The 18,075-nt window shown below is 37.6% G+C and overlaps 3 protein-coding genes across 3 annotated transcripts in view; 1 reads left to right on the top strand and 2 right to left on the bottom strand.

The window, feature by feature from the left end:
- The window catches only part of arfgef3 (ARFGEF family member 3), a 973,876-nt gene that overhangs the window by 884,866 nt on the left and 70,935 nt on the right, over positions 1-18,075 (bottom strand). The gene's annotated exons all lie outside the window — the stretch shown is intronic.
- On the bottom strand, positions 8,621-11,415 carry lhb (luteinizing hormone subunit beta). Its single transcript, XM_087278999.1, has 3 exons — positions 11,121-11,415; positions 10,429-10,612; positions 8,621-9,298 (listed from the first exon to the last, which is right to left on the bottom strand). The coding sequence occupies exons 2-3, from the start codon at positions 10,609-10,611 to the stop codon at positions 9,059-9,061; spliced, it is 423 nt and encodes a 140-aa protein (XP_087135125.1). The 5' UTR covers position 10,612; positions 11,121-11,415; the 3' UTR covers positions 8,621-9,058.
- On the top strand, positions 12,945-18,009 carry cox20 (cytochrome c oxidase assembly factor COX20). The gene is given in 4 exon segments (NM_001002712.2): positions 12,945-13,107; positions 15,071-15,185; positions 15,280-15,343; positions 17,765-18,009. Coding segments are annotated over 4 exon segments (336 nt in total). The 5' UTR covers positions 12,945-13,080; the 3' UTR covers positions 17,895-18,009.

The following is an 18,075-nucleotide window of genomic DNA, read 5'->3' as shown; positions in this document are numbered from 1 at the left end:
GGATGATTTTTTTTCAAATAGGCAAAATAACCAATTAGTTCTAGTTAGCATATCATCCTGTTTTTAATCATTTTACTTAAAAATGAGCACAAACTTACTACTTCATCCATTTATTTTCCCTTTATTCATCAGGGGTCACCACAGCGGAATGAACCGCCAACTTGTTCAGCATCTGTTCTACAGAGCGCATGTCTTTTCAGCTGCAACCCAGTACTGGCAAACATCCATTCACACTCAGACACCTCATGTCTTTGAACTGTGGCGGAAACCGGATCACCTGGAGAAAACCCACATGATGCCACCTGACCCAGCCAGGTCTCGAACCAGCAACCTTCTTGCTGAGGTGACTGTGCTACCAACTGCGCCACTGTGTCACCCCTCTTTCAAGCAACTGATAAACAAACTAAGTTTTCGATCGTCACGCATGCACAAATTATTTAAATGTCAACATTCCTGTTCAACACAAATGTTTGTCCAGAAAAGTCAGTTAAACATGTACACATAACATTTTAGTGAATATTGTTGATTTAACGAAGTGGCTGACACAGAGGGATCCATTTGCAGTATTTTTATTAAACAGTTTAATAAACAATAGCACACAGATGGCAGCAGGTAAACACAGGATGAGTATGAGGCATGGGTCAGAGGCAGGCGGCTAGTATCAGAGTCGGTAAGCAGGCTAGAGTTCAAAGGCAGGCGGCGAGGATCAAAGTCAGGATTCGGGCTGAAGTACAAGGCAGGCAGCAGGCAAGACTGGGTCAGTAAACGAAGCAGGAAAGCAGGCAAGGATGAGAACCCTCAGTAGTGTTAGCCAGGGCAGGACAAGACTTTAGCTGCGTCCCAAATCGCATACTTATGCACTATTCTACGCCATTTTGTAGTATAAATAGTGTAAGTAGTGCGTTCACACTGAAAACACTAAAAATAATAAGAGCACTTCAATTACCCGGATGATGCACTCATTCAGCCGCTAAAATGAAGTGTGGAATGATGGACACTGCACGCACTCAACGACCGCATGTTTGCTTACGTAGCGGAAGGGGCGGAGCTATCGGACACACATGTTGAATAACTTTATTTATTTTGGATGGTGAAAGTAAAATTCTCCTACGAGAGTGATTATAGCGCCTCCCGATGGTGAATGCGGCAATACTCACGGCAGGTTTTATTTGATAATTTGGTCGTTTATTTCAATGATTTGGCAACCGTCAAATGTCATCAGGGAAACGGTTTGAATTTCCGCTTAGTAAAAAAACATTAGTGTGCCATTTGGGACGACACTACATACAGTACATATACTATCCTGTTGAGTGTGTACGTGCATAAGTACATAGTGCATGAGTGCATAGTGTATAGTGTGCCATTTGGGACGCAGCTTTTGCAATGAGACTGTGTGTGTGTGTGTGTGCTGCTATATGTGTGTGGAGAGTGATTACTGGATGTGCTTCAGGTGTGTCGGCAATCAGTGTAAGTGGATGATGTAAAGTCAATAGTCCGGTGATGGTGACCTCTGCTGGCCAGCGAGGGACCGAGTCGGTGACAGTTGACATAACATATATTTTGATGTAATCAATTCGTATTCGCAATTCTTAGTATGACAGAAAAAGTACAGTGCGCTGAACAAATGGTGATTTTGGTTTTTACAGTGTAGTTTTGCCTTTTATTTTAATTAAATAAAATAAAAGTACTATTTATGACCATTTCCCCCCCTCAGATTCTACCGCCTTGATGGATCAAACTAGAGCAGCAAATTAAAAACAATTTCTCATTTTGCGTCATGCTGTATATATTAACATGTCCAGCTTAACAGTGAAAGGCTCTTCAGCTGAAATCTAAGAAAGCAGGCAGATATCAACGGGAGCACAATAACAATGCATTGCCAATTTTTAATAGCAATCAAGTTCATATGCAGATGGCCAATTATGTATATGGACCTCTTTATAGCCCATAATTTGCCTTTGGTTTGCCCTTGTTTACACTTCTAAAAAATGTTTGCTACCATAATATGGGTTATATTGTTCATGAATTTTATGTATAGTGTATGCACTTCTGTGCTGTTCTCCTGGCACATTCCACTGTCTCGATGGTTCCCATTTGAAAAGCTATGAATGTGAAATGTGAAATATTCACACATGCTTGAAGCGCCAGTTCCTGAGTATCCTCCTTCCAGCTCAGACACCTACTCTCCTCAGATTAGCTCCCGCTCACCCACACTGGATTCATTCACTGTTTTAGAGAGCTAGAAATAGCACTAAAGATGTCCTGTGGACTATAGGAGACTCTTCAAACACTTTATCTGCAGTGAGCTTTAAAGAATTGATAGCAACTTTATCAAAGTTGAGTGTGGTTCATTTAAAGTGTCCTTATTCAAGATGAATGTAGCTGGTGATAGTAAATTACAGGCCCGTAGCCAGCCTGGGGAATGGGGGTGGCTCTTTTTTCTCAAAAAGTGGACTTTTTTTGTGGTTATAGGCCTCATTTAGGCTACTATTTAATTATGAGATTTAAATATAGCATTTTCATGACATTTTAATATCTGTCGCTTTTGGTGTTTCACACCTTTTTATTGGTCAAATTTTTGGAAAAAATAAGTTACTTGTGAAATATTTTCTCTATTTAAAAACAATACAGTTTGTATGTTTTCTTGCACAGCTGAATGTTGGACTCATGAAAAATAATAGTGTGCACTGGAAAAAACTGATTAGCCGAAGTCACACTGAAGCCACAGCCAACAGATGTTGGAAACCTGTAACCATTGACTTCCATAGTGTTTGTTTTTATTAAGAAAAGTAAATAGTTAACAGTTTCCAACATTCTTCAAAATGTCTTCTTTTGAAGAATGTTGGAAACCGGTAACCATTGACTTCCATAGTCTTTTTTTGATTGAAAGTCAATGGTTACCAGTTTCTACATTCTTCAAAAGAAGATACTTTGAAGAATGTTGGAAACCTGTAACTACTGACTTCCATTGTGTTTGTTTTTATTGAAAAGTAAATGGTTACCAGTTTCCAACATTCTATAAAAGAAGATATTTTGAAGAATGTTGGAAACCGGTAACCACTGACTTCCATAGTGTTTGGTTTTATTGAAAAGTAAATGGTTAACAGTTTCCAAGTCTTCAAAATATCTTCTTTGAAAAATGTTAAAAACCTGTAACCATTGACCTCCATGGTGTTTGTTTTTATTGAAAAGTAAATGGTTACCAGTTTCCAACATTCTATCAAAGAAGATATTTTTAAGAATGTTGGAAACCGGTAACCATTGACTTCCATAGTCTATTTTTGATTGAAAGTCAATGGTTTCCAGTTTCTACATTCTTCAAAAGAAGATACTTTGAAGAATGTTGGAAACCTGTAACCATTGACTTCCATAGTGTTTGGTTTTATTGAAAAGTAAATGGTTAACAGTTTCCAACAGTCTTCAAAATATCTTCTATTGAAGAATGTTGAAAACCAGTAACCATTGACTTGCATAGTCTTTGTTTTGATTGAAAGTCACCGGTTACCAGTTTCCAACAATCTTCAAAAGAAGATATTGTGAAGAATGTTGGGGACCTGTAACCATTGACTTCCATAGTGTTTGTTTTTATCAAAAAGTAAATGGTTACTGGTTTCCAACATTCTCCAAAATATCTATTTTTGAGCCTAACAGAAAAAAAACTAACTCAGTAAGGTTTGGAACCACTAGATGGTGAATAAATAGTGAGTATATTTGCACTTTGAAGCAAACTGTCTCTATAAATTGGTGTATTTTTAATTGAGATCCTATATTAGTATAACCATATATAACCATAGCCCAACCTTAACTCTAGCTCCTGTGTGCAGAGTCCAAAGTGAAAATCCTCTTTTTTTTCATCTTCAGAATGACTGTAAATAACACACTGAAAAAACAAAAATTCATTAGACTTACTACATTTGTTTAAGGTTAATGATTGCAAACAATCCATATGGGCTGACAAGTTAGGTTAAACATACTAAATTTAACTTGTTTGTTTAAATTCAGCCCATATAAACTGTTTGCAACCACTTCATTTAATTCAAATGTAGTAAATCCAATGAATCATTTCTCAGTGCAAGGATAAAATGACACAAGGATGAGTTCTATGACTTAAATTATTTTAATGGAGAATGTATTCATGCCTCAGTGGAGAAGCAGGCTTGTATGTGGATGCTGAAATTAATGGTAATGCTTCCGAGAAACTCAAAGATGCGTTGCTCATGGGACGGTGTTTCATATAAGCGTGTGTTTGGAATCTGCAGGAAGAAGTTCTGCTGAGAAGGAGAGAAATACTGCAAGTGTTGCCCCTGAGTAATGATTAGAGGGAATAATACAGAACGGATTTGTTATAATATTAAACTAATTTCCCCTCATGTTCCCCAAATGATCATCATAGGCTCATTTGTAAAGCAAAAAACAGGACGCCGAAGCTGTAATTAACAGGTAGTGCAGTAGAAGTATTGTCAGCACAGTGTAAAACAAGGATCAGCTCGACAATGCAGCGATTCTAAAATACTCTCTTCATCCTTATACATGTGAAGCACACAATCTAGCTGCTTCAGACCGCCTGACAGGTCTGCCAGCCACATAACGATTCCTTTTAATCATAGGAAATCATTTTCAGAAACATTCTGGCTCTGCTCCAAAACCCCGGAAGAACTCTGATACCTTCTTTTCTGTTCGATTTCTGGCACACAGCCGAGTTATTACTTAAAAGAATGAGCCATGGTGTGAAATACTGATACAGAACTCCATACAATACTGAAAATGATCAATAACATTGTTTAAAATTAAATATATTTCATTCATTCATTTTCCTTCAGTCCCTTATTTATCAGGGGTTTCCACAGTGGAATTAACCGCCAACTATTCCAGCGTATGTTTTACGCAGCGGATGTCATTTCAGCTGGGACACACTCACATTCACACACTCACTCATACACTAAGGCCAATTTAGTTCGCCCAATTTGCATGTGTTTGGACTGAGAGAGACCTCCTCAATGAACTGGGGAAATTGTACTTTAAATATTGGTTTCACGATAGACAGGAATGAATTGTCTCATCCATATTAGAGTAAAAACAATAATAATAATAAAAAAAAAATGGAGAGGTGTCTGGCTGCAGACTTGGTGCAGATGCAATCTGAGCTGCATCCACTGCTTTTTAATGGGCTCACCTAACCCCACCCCTCACATTGACGACACTAGCTCCATTGAGTGCATTGTGTCTGACATTGCATCTTTGAGCGATGCAATCTCAGCAGGCATCATAAAGGCTGCATCCAGATGCTATTGAAAAAAATGAGGTGACATGGTGGCTCAGTGGTTAGCTCTGTCGGCTCATAGCAAGAAGGTCACTGGTTCGAGTGCCGACTGGGTTTCCCCCACAGTCCAAACACATGCGCTATAGGGGAATTGAATAAACTAAACTGGCCATATAGTGTACGAATGTGTTTTAATGTTTCCCAATACTGGGTTGCAGCTGGAAGGGCATCCGCTGTGTAAAACATATGCCTAATTAGTCGGTGGTTCATTCCGCTGTGGTAACGGCTGATAAATGAAACGACTAAGGCTAAGCTGAAGGAATATTGATGAATTATTCATTTTCTTTTCGGGTTAGTCCCTTTATTAATCCGGGGTCGCCACAGCGGAATGAACCGCCAACTTATCCAGCAAGTTTTTACGTAGCGAATGCCCTTCCAGCCGCAACCCATCTCTGGGAAATATCCACACACACACACATTCACACACACACTCATACACTACGGACAATTTAGCCTACCCAATTCACCTTTATACCTCATGTCTTTGGAATAAACCCGAGCACCCGGAGGAAACCCACGCAAACGCAGGGAGAACATGCAAACTCCACACAGAAACGCCAACTGAGCCGGGGCTCGAACCAGCGACCCAGCGACCTTCTTGCTGTGAGGCGACAGCACTACCTACAAAAATGAATGAATGATAACAATAAATGTTCTTAATAAAGCATGTTAATCAACCTTACATTCATATTAATATTTTCTATTTAAAAGTGACTATAAACAGATTTTAAAAGAGCCTGAAAATAGATTTCATTCATAATTTATTGTCATACTTTTTTTTTTGCCGAACATAAAATGTTTTTGTTGCACCATGGCGCCATCATGTGGTGTGGTTGACTGACCAGCACTGCTCCAAAGACACCAGCAGCTGCACGGGTACAAGTACAGGATGCAGCACTGAGGACCGTCCATCTCTACAGGTACAGACAGGGTTTATTCCTTATCTTTTGTAAATGTTTGAAATTGGGAATGCTTCTGCAGAAGACATGTCAGTATTTATTTTGATGTAAACTATTATTTTGTAATGTAAATATGTGAATGTTAAGTATAATTTGAGTCTTTATATGCATGTTTATGTACATAAATAAATAATTCCATGATTAAATCTTTGTGTGATTTTGTTCCTCTGTGGGGGCACCACAGTAAAATTTCGCATAGGGCACCCTTTTGGCCAGCAGCGGCCCTGGTCCTATGTTTCACAAATTTGATCCATCTTAGAACACATGACTGGTGCAGTCTTTAAAAGCTGAATACTATCTAATGTACTTTGAACTACAGATTTACCTTACATTGGAAATTTGGTTTACTTAATAGCTTGCAAAATTCATTCATTCTTTCATTCATTCATTCATTTTCTTGTCAGCTTAGTCCCTTTATTAATCTAGGGTCGCCACAGTGGAATGAACCACCAACTTATCCAGCACATGTTTTACACAGCGGATGTCCTTCCAGCTGCAACCCATCTCTGGGAAACATCCATACAAACCCATACACTACGAACAATTTAGATTACCCGATTCACCTGTACCACACGTCTTTGGACAGTGGGGGAAACCGGAGCACCCGGAGGAAACCCACGCAAACGCAGGGAGAACATGCAAACTCCACACCGAAATGCCAACTTACCCAGCCGAGGCTCGAACCAGCGACCTTCTTGGTGGGAGGCGACAGCACTACCGACTGCGCCACTGCATCGCCCTGCTTGCAAAATTAATTCCCTCATTTTTTTTCAGCTTAGTACCTTTACTAATCAGGCCACAACTTATCCAGCGTATGTTTTACACAGCGGATGCCCTTCTAGCTTTAAACCCATCACAGGGAAACATCTATACACACCACCACATGCACAGATAGGGCTCGACCTGTGCAGTGCACATGCCCTTTTTTCTCATGGAACTCAAGAGCCATTTGGTGTTCAGTTCGCGATCGTCCCAGTACTGGGAACATCCATACACACTCATTTACACACATACGCTACGGACAATTTAGTTCATCCAATTCCCTTATAGCGCTTGTGTTTGGACTGTGGGGGAAACCCACGCGAACATGCGAAGAACATGCTAACTCCACACAGATAGCCTATGCCAACTGGCCCAGCCGGGACTCGAACCAGAGACCTTCTTGCTGTGAAGTGATTGTGCTACCCACTGCACCACCATGTCCAGCTTGCAAAATATACAATTTTTAATCAAAATGCATTTTAACTCCAGAATGCCAACAATTCCTGCAAAATGCATGAGACTATTATTTCCTTGACATTATTTTTCTGTAACAAATTCTTCAAAAAAAAAACAAAACTAAAAAAACTGACGTCTAAAATAAATTACAGGACAATTGCATCACTGAGTGATGCAATCTCAGCTTGCATCATAAAGGCTGCATCCAGATACTATTGATCAACTGACATCAGATCGATTTGCATCTGGCATTTTCCCTCACTCATTTTCATTCATTCATTCAATTTCTTTTCGGCTTAGTCCCTTTATTAATCTGGGGTCGCCACAGTGGAATGAACCGCCAACTTATCCAGCACATGTTTTACGCAGCGGATGCCCTTTCAGCTGCAACCCATCTCTGGGAAACATCTACACACTCATTCAAATCATACACTACGGACAATTTAGCTTATCCAATTCACCTGTACTGCATGTCTTTGGACTTGTGGGGGAAACACGGGGAGAACATGCAAACTCCACACAGAAATAATGGATAAGTTGGCGGTTCATTCTACTGTGGCACCCCCAGATTAATAAAGGGATAAGCCGAAAATGAATGAATGAGTTGGCAGTTCATAAACTGCGGCGACTTCTGAAATAGAGACTAAGCTGAACGAATGAATGAATATTACATTTCGAAATGAAGCTACTCATGTGGTTTTAGAGAGGTTTATTTCAAACAATAACTCACAATCAACTGCACTTTAGAAAATTCTGGGTTGTTTCAACCTGACACACGCAAGGTAATCTTTTGTATTTGAGCTAGTATAAATTAAATTTTCAACACAGCTGTTGGATTTGTCCATTTTGTGCCACAAATTTAGGTTAAAACATTGCAAATTTCTCAGTGTAGCAGCTCTTTAATGGGATAGTTCACCTAAAATGAAAATCTACTCTAGTTGGTTTCTTTCTTTGGTTGAACCTAATGAAGATATTTTGAAGAAATCTGAAACTTTGTGTTCAACAGAAGAAAGTCAAACAGGCTTGAAGCAAGTAAAAGGTGATTAAATGATGGCAAACATTTCATTTCTGGCCAAACTGTGGCATTAAAATGCACACAATAAAATCCCCTTGAGCATATAAATGAATTTAAGAACCAGCCTCTTTATTGATGTACAGCTGAAGTCACAGTTATTAGCCCCTCTTTGATTTCCCGAATGATGTTGAACAGATTCAGGAATTTTTCGCAGTATTTCCTATAATGTTTTTTCTTCTGGAGAAAGTCTTATTTCGTTTATTTCGACTAGAATAAATGCAGTTTTTAAATTATTTAAGTTCATTTTAAGGTCAGTATTATTAGCCCCCTTAAGCAATATTAGTTTTGGATTGTCTTCAGAACAAACCACTGTTATACAATGATTTACCTTACTTTTCCCCCTAATTAACCTAGTTTAGTCTTTAGATGTCACTTTAAGCTGAATACTAGTGTCTTGAAAAATATATATTAAGGGAAAAAACATACAGGAGGGCTAATAATGCTGAGCTCGACTGTGTGTGTAGGTTGACGTGAGTTGCCCGAGGTCTAGTATGCGGGGAAATCCTCTCTCTGGGACATGCAGAAGTCGGGCTGCAGGCTCTGGATGGTGCAGTCGGAGGTGTTTATGGTGCACAGACTGCAGTCGCAGCTCAGCGCCACCGGGTATGTGATCTGCGGGTCCACACCGGCGGAACAGTCGGGCAGGTTAATGGTCTCATAGCGGACGTCCCGGTACGTGCACACTGTCTGGTGGACGGTGGAAAACGGGCTCTTGTAAACAGGATCCTACAAACATACAGCAATATGTGTCAGTCTGGGAATTATGTGTATTATTTTGAGCAAACAGAGATGGATCTTTAACAATGTTCTCTTAATAAACAATAAGCATTCTTCTTCTGGTTATAATAATAGATCTTTGATATAAATGATCTGGTGTTTATTAACGTTCCCATAACGTTAAAACACTCAAATAAATTACTTTTGATGCCTGTTCAACTACTTATTTAATATGAGTTATAATAATTTTTTGAGGGGGGTGTGGGGGTTTATACACCTAATTAATACTTAATTAATTAATACACTTAATTGTTGAAATTGTTGTTCAAGTCAAATTAACTTAATCAATTTTGCGTTGGGACAACAGGAAAGGCTGCACAGTGGCGCAGTGGGTAGCACATCCGCCTCACAGCAAGAAGGTCGCTGGTTTGAGCCTCGACTGGGTCAGTTGGCGTTTCTGTGTGGAGTTTGCATGTCCTCCCTGTGTTGGAGTGGTATAGGTGAATTGGGTAGGCTAAATTTTCTGTAGTGTATGAGTGTGTGTGAATGAGTGTGTATGGATGTTTCCCAGTGATAGGTTGCAGCTGGAAAGGCATCCGCTGTGTAAAACATATGCTGGATAAGTTGGCAGTTCATTCCGCTGTGGCGACCCCAGATTAATAAAGGGACTCAGCCAAAAAGAAAATGAATGACAACAGGAAGTAATTGGGTGGAACCCTGTAGAAAATGTTGGATCCCACACAATTAATTTGTGTTGGGACAACATGAAAGGAATATTCATTCATTCAATTTCCTTCGGCTTAGTTCCTTTATTCATCAGGGATCACCACAGCAGAATGAAACGCCAACTAGTTTTACTCATCCAGCTGCAACCCAGTACTGGGAAACCCCCATACACACTCATTCTCACACACACTCATACACTAAGACCATTTAGTTAATCCAATTCCCCTATAGCGCATGTGTTTGGACTGTGGGGGAAATCAGAGCACTTGGAGGAAACCCACACCAACACAGGGAGAACATGCAAACTCCACACAGAAATGCTAACTGGCCGAGCCTGGACTTGAACCGGCGATCTTGCTGTGACAGTGACTGTGATACTACAAACAAAAAAATGTTTTCCTAAATGTGTTCACCCTTGTTACGCAGTGGCCGCTGCAGATGGTGGTCTGAAACACCAGGCATTTTGGACAGCCCTCTTTTTCCACCGATACCGTCTCATTTACTAGCTCACAGCGTGGAAAAACCAAGCTCTGAGCAGCCGCCAGCAGGAAAAGCAAAGAGAAGAGAAAGAAGACACCATTTCCAGCCAATAACATCCTGGAGAATGAAGAAACAACAATTAAATTGACCTCAAAGCCCCAATAATAAACAAATAAGAGAACAGTTGACGTCGGAATTATTCGCCCTTCTGTGAATTTACTTTATTAAATATTTCCCAAATGATGTTGAACAGAGCAAGGAAATTTTCACAGTATTTCCTATAATATTTTTTCTTCTTGAGAAAGTCTTATTTGTTTTATTTCGGCAAGAATAAAAGGCATTTTTAGCTTTTTTTTAAACTCATTTTAAGCTCAATATTATTAGCCCCTTTAAGCAATATTAGTTTTGGATTGTCTCCAGAGCAAACCACTGTTATACAATGGCTTGCCTAATTACCCTAACTTTACCCTAACTAACCTAGTTAAGCCTTTAAATGTCACTTCGAAATGAGTTATTAAAACTATTGTTTAGAAATGTGTTTGAAAAATCTCTCCATTAAACAGAAAATGTGCAGAAAACATATTCAGCCGGGCTAGTAATTCTGACTTATGTATATTAGACTTACTTGACAGGCGTTGCGGTTGCTCAGCAGGCTGTTGTAAGTGTCTCTGCGTGTCCAGATTTATATAAGACACCGAAACTCGGTGCTAACCAACAATTAAACGAAAAAGTGACCTTAAATTAATCTCAGTGGCTTATGTGTTTCCATTCTTGTGTAATAATAATCTAATTTTGTCAGGTCAGGATGAACAGATGCAAAACACCTGCTGTGCTTTCAGTGTCACTTCAGATACTTTTCTGACTCTGTGCTTTATCTAATCTAAAAACACCCGAGCGGAGCAAAATCAGATGGCAACAGTACAGGGTCAGGAAATAACCAAGGTCTGCCTGATCTCAGATTTCACTGTTCATTAGAGTCCGCGGAGCTGTAAACACTCAGACACTGTTTGAAGAGTTCAGATGCAACCAAATGTTGAGCATTTTTCCATCAGTCTTTTATGTCCATAGTTTAAGTCAGAATTATTAGCCGCCCTGAATGTTTTTACAGCACATTTCTAAACATAATAGTTTTAATAACTCATCTCTAATAACTGATCTCATCTTTGCCATGAATGTATTGTTCAAGATATTAATATGCAGCTTAAAGTGACATTTAAAGGCTTAACTAGGTTAATTACAGTGAAGTTAGTCTAATTAGGCATTAGTCATTGTGTAACCAACAAAGACTCATTCAGAAAACGTACCGCCGCATTTCTGGAGAGCGCAAATTATGTAGCCAGAGGTATGGCTGCATTTTGTCTTTAAAACGAATGATGCGAGGCAGTATGACACCGCCATCGGCTTCTGTTTCTTTTAGCAGTACCAGCTGACCGCTTTCCTCAACGTAAACGGCTTTTTCGATGTTACCTGATTGCCCAGTGGCTCGCCACATACGTTTGCAGACTTGAGACGCAGAGAGGAGTTAACCACGACAACGAAGTCAAGCAAAGAACGGTTCCAGAAAGCAGGTAAGAAAAAACAAAAGGCAAAAAAAATAGAAAATAAACAAGTAAATACCATGGTGAGAATGTGGTAACATCTGAAAACGTGGTAAACAAAAAATAGGCTACAGGGCTTTTCTTTTTCTGGATTGCTTTTGAAATCACAATCGGTTGGGTTTAGGCAAGGCAGTGGGTGGGGGGATCGGACGGTCAGTCAGTCAGTCGACAGCAGCCTCTAGGGGATTTATGCGAGAACCGCAGGCACGTATGGAACTTGTGAGAGAAATTTAAGATCTAAAAAAGCATACACAGCGGTCTCTAGTGGATTTGCAAGAACAAAATCTGCAAAAAAAACGTACCTCCAGAAATGTATACAGGGGTACGTTTCCAGAATAAGCCTGGGTTGCATACAAAGATGGTTTGTTCTGTGGACAATCCAAAACAAATATTGCTTAAGGGGACTAATAATATTGACCTTAAAATGGTGTTTAAACATTAAAGAGAACATGCAAACTCCACACAGAAATGCCAACTGACCCAGCCGGGACTAACCACTGAGCCATCATGTCGTCCTCATTTATAACCATTAGCAAATCAATATTACTTTTGATATACTTTTAAAATATTAATTATTTACCTGTGCACATAATAATTTCATTGAAATTCAACTATCCTTATAGCTAATCTTTAATCCTAACAGCTCTCCAAGAACATGCTAAATAATACACCAATAGCAAACCACAAACATCCTATCAATTCTCCCTGGACAAAATGAAGTCTCATTTGGTAATTGTATAAATAAAATAAATAAATGAATGACATGCCATATACTTATCTTACTTAAAACTTACTTAAAACATACTTAAAATCATGCTTAAAACATAAAATCGACACAGACGTGAGCTGCTAAACGCCGGAACCAACAATCGCCAGTTTAATTGTGCCGTCGGGAAGAAATAACTGGCGCACCATGAAAGTATTGGGTTAAAATTTCATAACGCGTGAGTCTGCCTTAATGATTGTGTTAAAATCTCACCCTGTGAAATGACCGAGGAGGACGGCAAGACCCAGGTGCGTGTTATTTTATTCATTTATTCTTTTTTGTTCAATTTATCTCATTTACACTAACGTTAAGGAACAGTTCACGAGAGAAGGTCATGTAATAAACTGTTAACGTTAGCTAATAAACGGAGGACACGAAGACCTGTTACACTACATTATTATAGTCAATTTTCGTAGTTCTGTCGGTATTGTTGTCTTTTTTAACTATACCATAGTAAAGCAATTGAATAAATCTGTGGTATTTCTATAGTTTATACTTTAACACAACTATAGTAATGTAAACAAATGACCCAATACTGTAATTTTCTGCAGGTACAGGGTATATTATACTACAATACACCAGTTTACTGTAGTAAAATCTAAAGTATATTGGAATATTTATCAAAGTTTATCACCATAGTTCCTATACTGCAACATTAATTATCAAAGAGTTAATGTTATATAGGAAATACAGCAGTATAATACATAATATTATCATTTAAAAACACTGTAGTATTTACTATGAATAACTTTAGTATTTTTATTTGGGATATGTTAATTAATATCTAAATGTGCTTCCCTATTACTTTTGGGCATATTACATTTACATTATATTTTATATATATACATACATACATGCATACATAATTGCTGCTGGGCAAAGAATAATCACGATTAATCACATCCAAAATAATAGTTTGTTTTGACATGATATAGTTTGTTTTGACATGAGATAGAATTATTAGCCCCCTTATTATTAGCTCGCTCTGTTTATTTATTTATTTATTTATTTTTCCAATTTCTGTTTAACGGAGAGCAGATTTTTTTTTTTTTAGCACATTTCTAATCATAATAGTTTTAATAACTCATCTCTAATAACTGATTTATTTTATCTTTGTCATGATGACAGTAAATAATAGTTGGATTAGATATTTTTTCAAGGCACTTCTATACAGCTTAAAGTGACATTTAAATGCTTAAATAGGTTAATTAGGTTAACTTGGCAGGTTAGGGTAATTAGGCAAGTTATTGTATAACGATGGTTTGTTCTGTAGGTTATTGAAAATATATAGCTTAAAGGGGCTAATAATATTGACCTTAAATAGTTTAAAAAAAAAATTAAAACAGCTTTTATTCTAGCCGAAATAAAACAAATAAGACTTTCTCCAGAAGAAAAAATATTATCAGACATACTGTGGAAATTTCCTTGCTCTGTTAAACATCATTTGGGAAATATTTAAAAAAGAAAAAAAAAAAATTCAAAGGGGGGCGAACAATTATGACTTCAACTGTATGTATGTGTGCTGTCAGCGTATATTTATTATGTGTATTTATAAATACTGTACACACACACACACACACACATATATATATATATATATATATATATATATATATATATATATATATATATATATATATATAATTTTTGTAAAGTATTTAAATATGCAAATATATCCATTATTTTATACATTGCAATATATGCATATCTTATTTATATACATTATTTTAAAAATATCTAGTATTCATTTATTTTTTGGACATATCAAGTGTTTTAATTAAGGTGCTATCTCTTTAAATCAGTCAACTGAGGAAAAAATAAACTACATTGTTGGAATAATTGTATTGTCAGCCAAGTTACTTATGAACTGCAAAAACCTTCAGAATATAGATATGAATAAAACTTTAAAGTGTAAATAAAAGCTGCTGAAATGGAGATTTATGGCTCAATGCTGGAGGAAAATCCATTTTGAGAAAACCCTCTTTAAAAACATGTGACAAAAGAAACACTTATAATTGTATTATTTTGGAGGCTTTCTGTGCATTGGACTGAAAAACAGTCTCCAGCTTTTCTGGTGCATAAAAAAACCCTGTTTTTTTTGTTCATTTTATTAACATGTGACCTTTACATTTAAAATCAGGGGTGCTTTATAAAGACGACTGAGTATAATGTGCTTTCATTAATTCCCAATGAACACAATGATTTACGCAGGGCATGAAAGTCTTGGGCATCCTGGACATCCACAACACACCCTGTGCTCGTGAAGCGATTCTGCATGGAGCAGCGGGTTCAGTCGCCGCAGGACTACTGCACTTTCTGGCAACCAGTGAGTGTCTGATCACCTGATCTACAGTTTGACGTCTGATAATGTGTCTGTAATCTGACTGGACTGTAATGAATTTGTCTCCTGTTTTTCACAGGTCGAGTAAAGAGGTCGTTTGATGTGGGTGTTGCAGGATTCATGATCACAACACTGGGCTCATGGTGTGTATTTCTTTTTAGGGTCACTTTATTTTAATGTATGCTATTAACCAACCATCAGCTAAGATTTTTAGCACAATAAACTACTAATTAGCTGCTTATTATTAATAGTTCATAAGGTAGTCATTGGGTTTAGGTATTAAGTAGGATGCTAATAAACCTTTAAAGGGATAGTTAAAATTTACTCACTATTTACGCTTCTTCAAATGGTTCCAAATCTTTATGATGAAGATAGTTTGAAGAAAGCTGAAAGCTGGTAACCGTCGACTTTCACAGTAGGAAAAATAAATACTATTAAAGTCAATGGTTGCCAGCATTCTTCAAAATATCTTCTTTTGTGGTCAACAGAAGAAAGAAACTTAAAAATAATAATGGTTTGGAACAAGTAAAGGGCGATTCAATTATAATTTTTTTGCTTTTTTGGGTGAACTGTCCCTTTAATATCTTAATAATAGGCAGGTGATAATTAAAAATGTGCTAAATTATTAACTAAATTGTTATCGTTTTTAGATGACTAATAAAATGCAGGACAACAAATAATACAGTAAAGTAAATATTACAGTAAGGAAAATTAAGTTTTCTATCCCTATCAGGAATATGAAAATGTTCATTGGAACTGAGAAAACAATGTGTTATATAAATGCCACAATAAAATAAATAATAAAATGCATAAAAGTAAAACGTATTTGTAATTTTTTTAGTCATCTACAGTGCTCAGCATATAAACCCCACACAGATGTCTCTTTTAAATTATTTCCTTCACTCACCGGCCTCTTTATTAGGTACACCTTACTAGTACCAGATTGGACCCTTTCTGCTTTCACAACTGCTGTGATCCTTTGTGGCATAGATTCAACAAGGTACTGGAAAATTCCTCTGAGATTTTAGTCCATATTGACATGATAGCATCACGCAATTGCTGCAGATTTGTGTTGTGAATCTCCCGTTCCACCACATCCCAAAAGTGCTCTATTGGATTGAGATCTGTTGACTGTGGTGGCCGCTTGAGTACAGTGAACTCATTGTCATGTTCAAGAAACCAGTCTGAGATGATTCACGCTTTATGACATGGTGCGTTATTCTGCGGGAAGTAGCTATCAGTAGATGGGTACACTGTGGTCATTAAGGGATGGTCATGGTCAGCAACAATGCTCAGGTAGGCTATATTGGTATCAGGTAGGTTAGATTGGTACTAATGAGCCCAAAGTGTGCCAAGAAAATCTCCTCCACACCATAACACCACCACCAGCAGCCTGAACCACTGATACAAGGCAGGATGGATCCATGCTTTCATGTTGTTGATGCCAAATTCTGACCCTCCAAATGTGGCAGCAGAAATGGAGACTCATCAGAGCAGGCAACGTTTCTCCAATCTATTGTCCAGTTTTGGTGAGTCTGTGTGAATTGTCTCAGTTTCCTGTTCTTAGCTGACAGGAGCGGCACCCGGTGTGGTCTTCTGCTGCTGTAGCCCATCCGCGTCAAGGTTGGACGTGTTGTGTGTTCAGAGATGCTCTTCTGCAGACCTCGGTTGTAGCGAGTGCTTATTTGAGTTACTGTTGTCTTTCTATCAGCTGGAACCAGTCTGGCCATTCTCCTCTGACCTCTGACATCAACAAGGCGTTTGCGCCCACAGAACTGCCGCTCACTGGATATTTCCCCTTTTTCAGACCATTCTCTGTAAACCCTAGAGATGGTTGTGAGTGAAAATCCCAGTAGATCAGCAGTTTCTGAAATACTCAGAGCAGTCCGCCTGGCACCAACAACCATGCCACGTTTAAAGTCACTTAAATCCCCTTTCTTCTCCATTCTGATACTCGCTTTGAACTGCAGCAGATCGTCTTGACCATGTCTACATGCCTAAATACATTGAGTTGCTGCCATGTGATTGGCAGATTAGAAATTTAAGTTTATGAGCAGTTAGACAGTACCTAATAAAGTGGCCAGTGAGTATATATATATATATATATATATATATATATATATATATATATATATATATATATATATATGCTTTACAATGATATATTTGTGTATATACATTAGATTAGTCAGTACTAAAGCCAAAACTGCAACTAATCTAACAAAAGCTGAAGATCACAGTCCAAAAACTAGTACACCTAAATTAATACATTGGAGAAAAATGTTAAATGAAATTTAAAAAAACAGGAAAATTCTATCAAAACATAAAATATATTAAATTTAGTTGATATTTTGTAGTTTGTAATAGTTTTTTTTTCTTTAATTTTTTAACTGCTTTGAAATTAAATGTATTTTGTTTCTATTTTTATGACATTAGGTGACCAAACTTTTATTTTAAATGTTTAATAAATCTGTTTTAATTAAATACAGCAAAATATATTGCTAATCTTATCTAAGAAATGGAGAAAAAGCATACTGAGCTCTGTGTGTCATGTTGTTCTGCAGGTTCTACTGCAGATATAATAATGCCAAGCTGCGGTTTCAGCAGAGAATCATTCAAGAAGGCTTAAAGAATAAAGTCTTCTACGAAGGCACGGATTTAGATCCCACACTGAAGAAGACGGGGGATAAGTAAATCTTCCATGTCTGACTACAAAATAATGTCATTTATGTGATGGCTGCTGTATTTATTGTGTAATTAAATGTCAAATGTTTCTAATAAAGTCTTTCTTTGTTTTATTATAAACAAATAATTTTTCTTTTTATTTGGTCGTTTCAGTTTGTGGAAATGCAAAAACAAATACACTAAACAGCAG

Source organism: Danio rerio, chromosome 13 (assembly GCF_052040795.2).
Source record: "Danio rerio strain M-AB ecotype USA chromosome 13, GRCz13ab, whole genome shotgun sequence".
NCBI lineage: Eukaryota > Metazoa > Chordata > Actinopteri > Cypriniformes > Danionidae > Danio > Danio rerio.
This window is presented reverse-complemented; position numbering and strand designations above follow the sequence as displayed.

Coding starts and splice junctions, on each gene's coding strand:
- lhb (XM_087278999.1), bottom strand. CDS start 10,611: ATGTTATTGGCTGGAAATGGTGTCTTCTTTCTCTTCTCTTTGCTTTTC. Junction 9,299..10,428: donor GCGGCCACTGCGTAACAAGG/GTGAACACATTT, acceptor GTATGTTTGTAG/GATCCTGTTTACAAGAGCCC.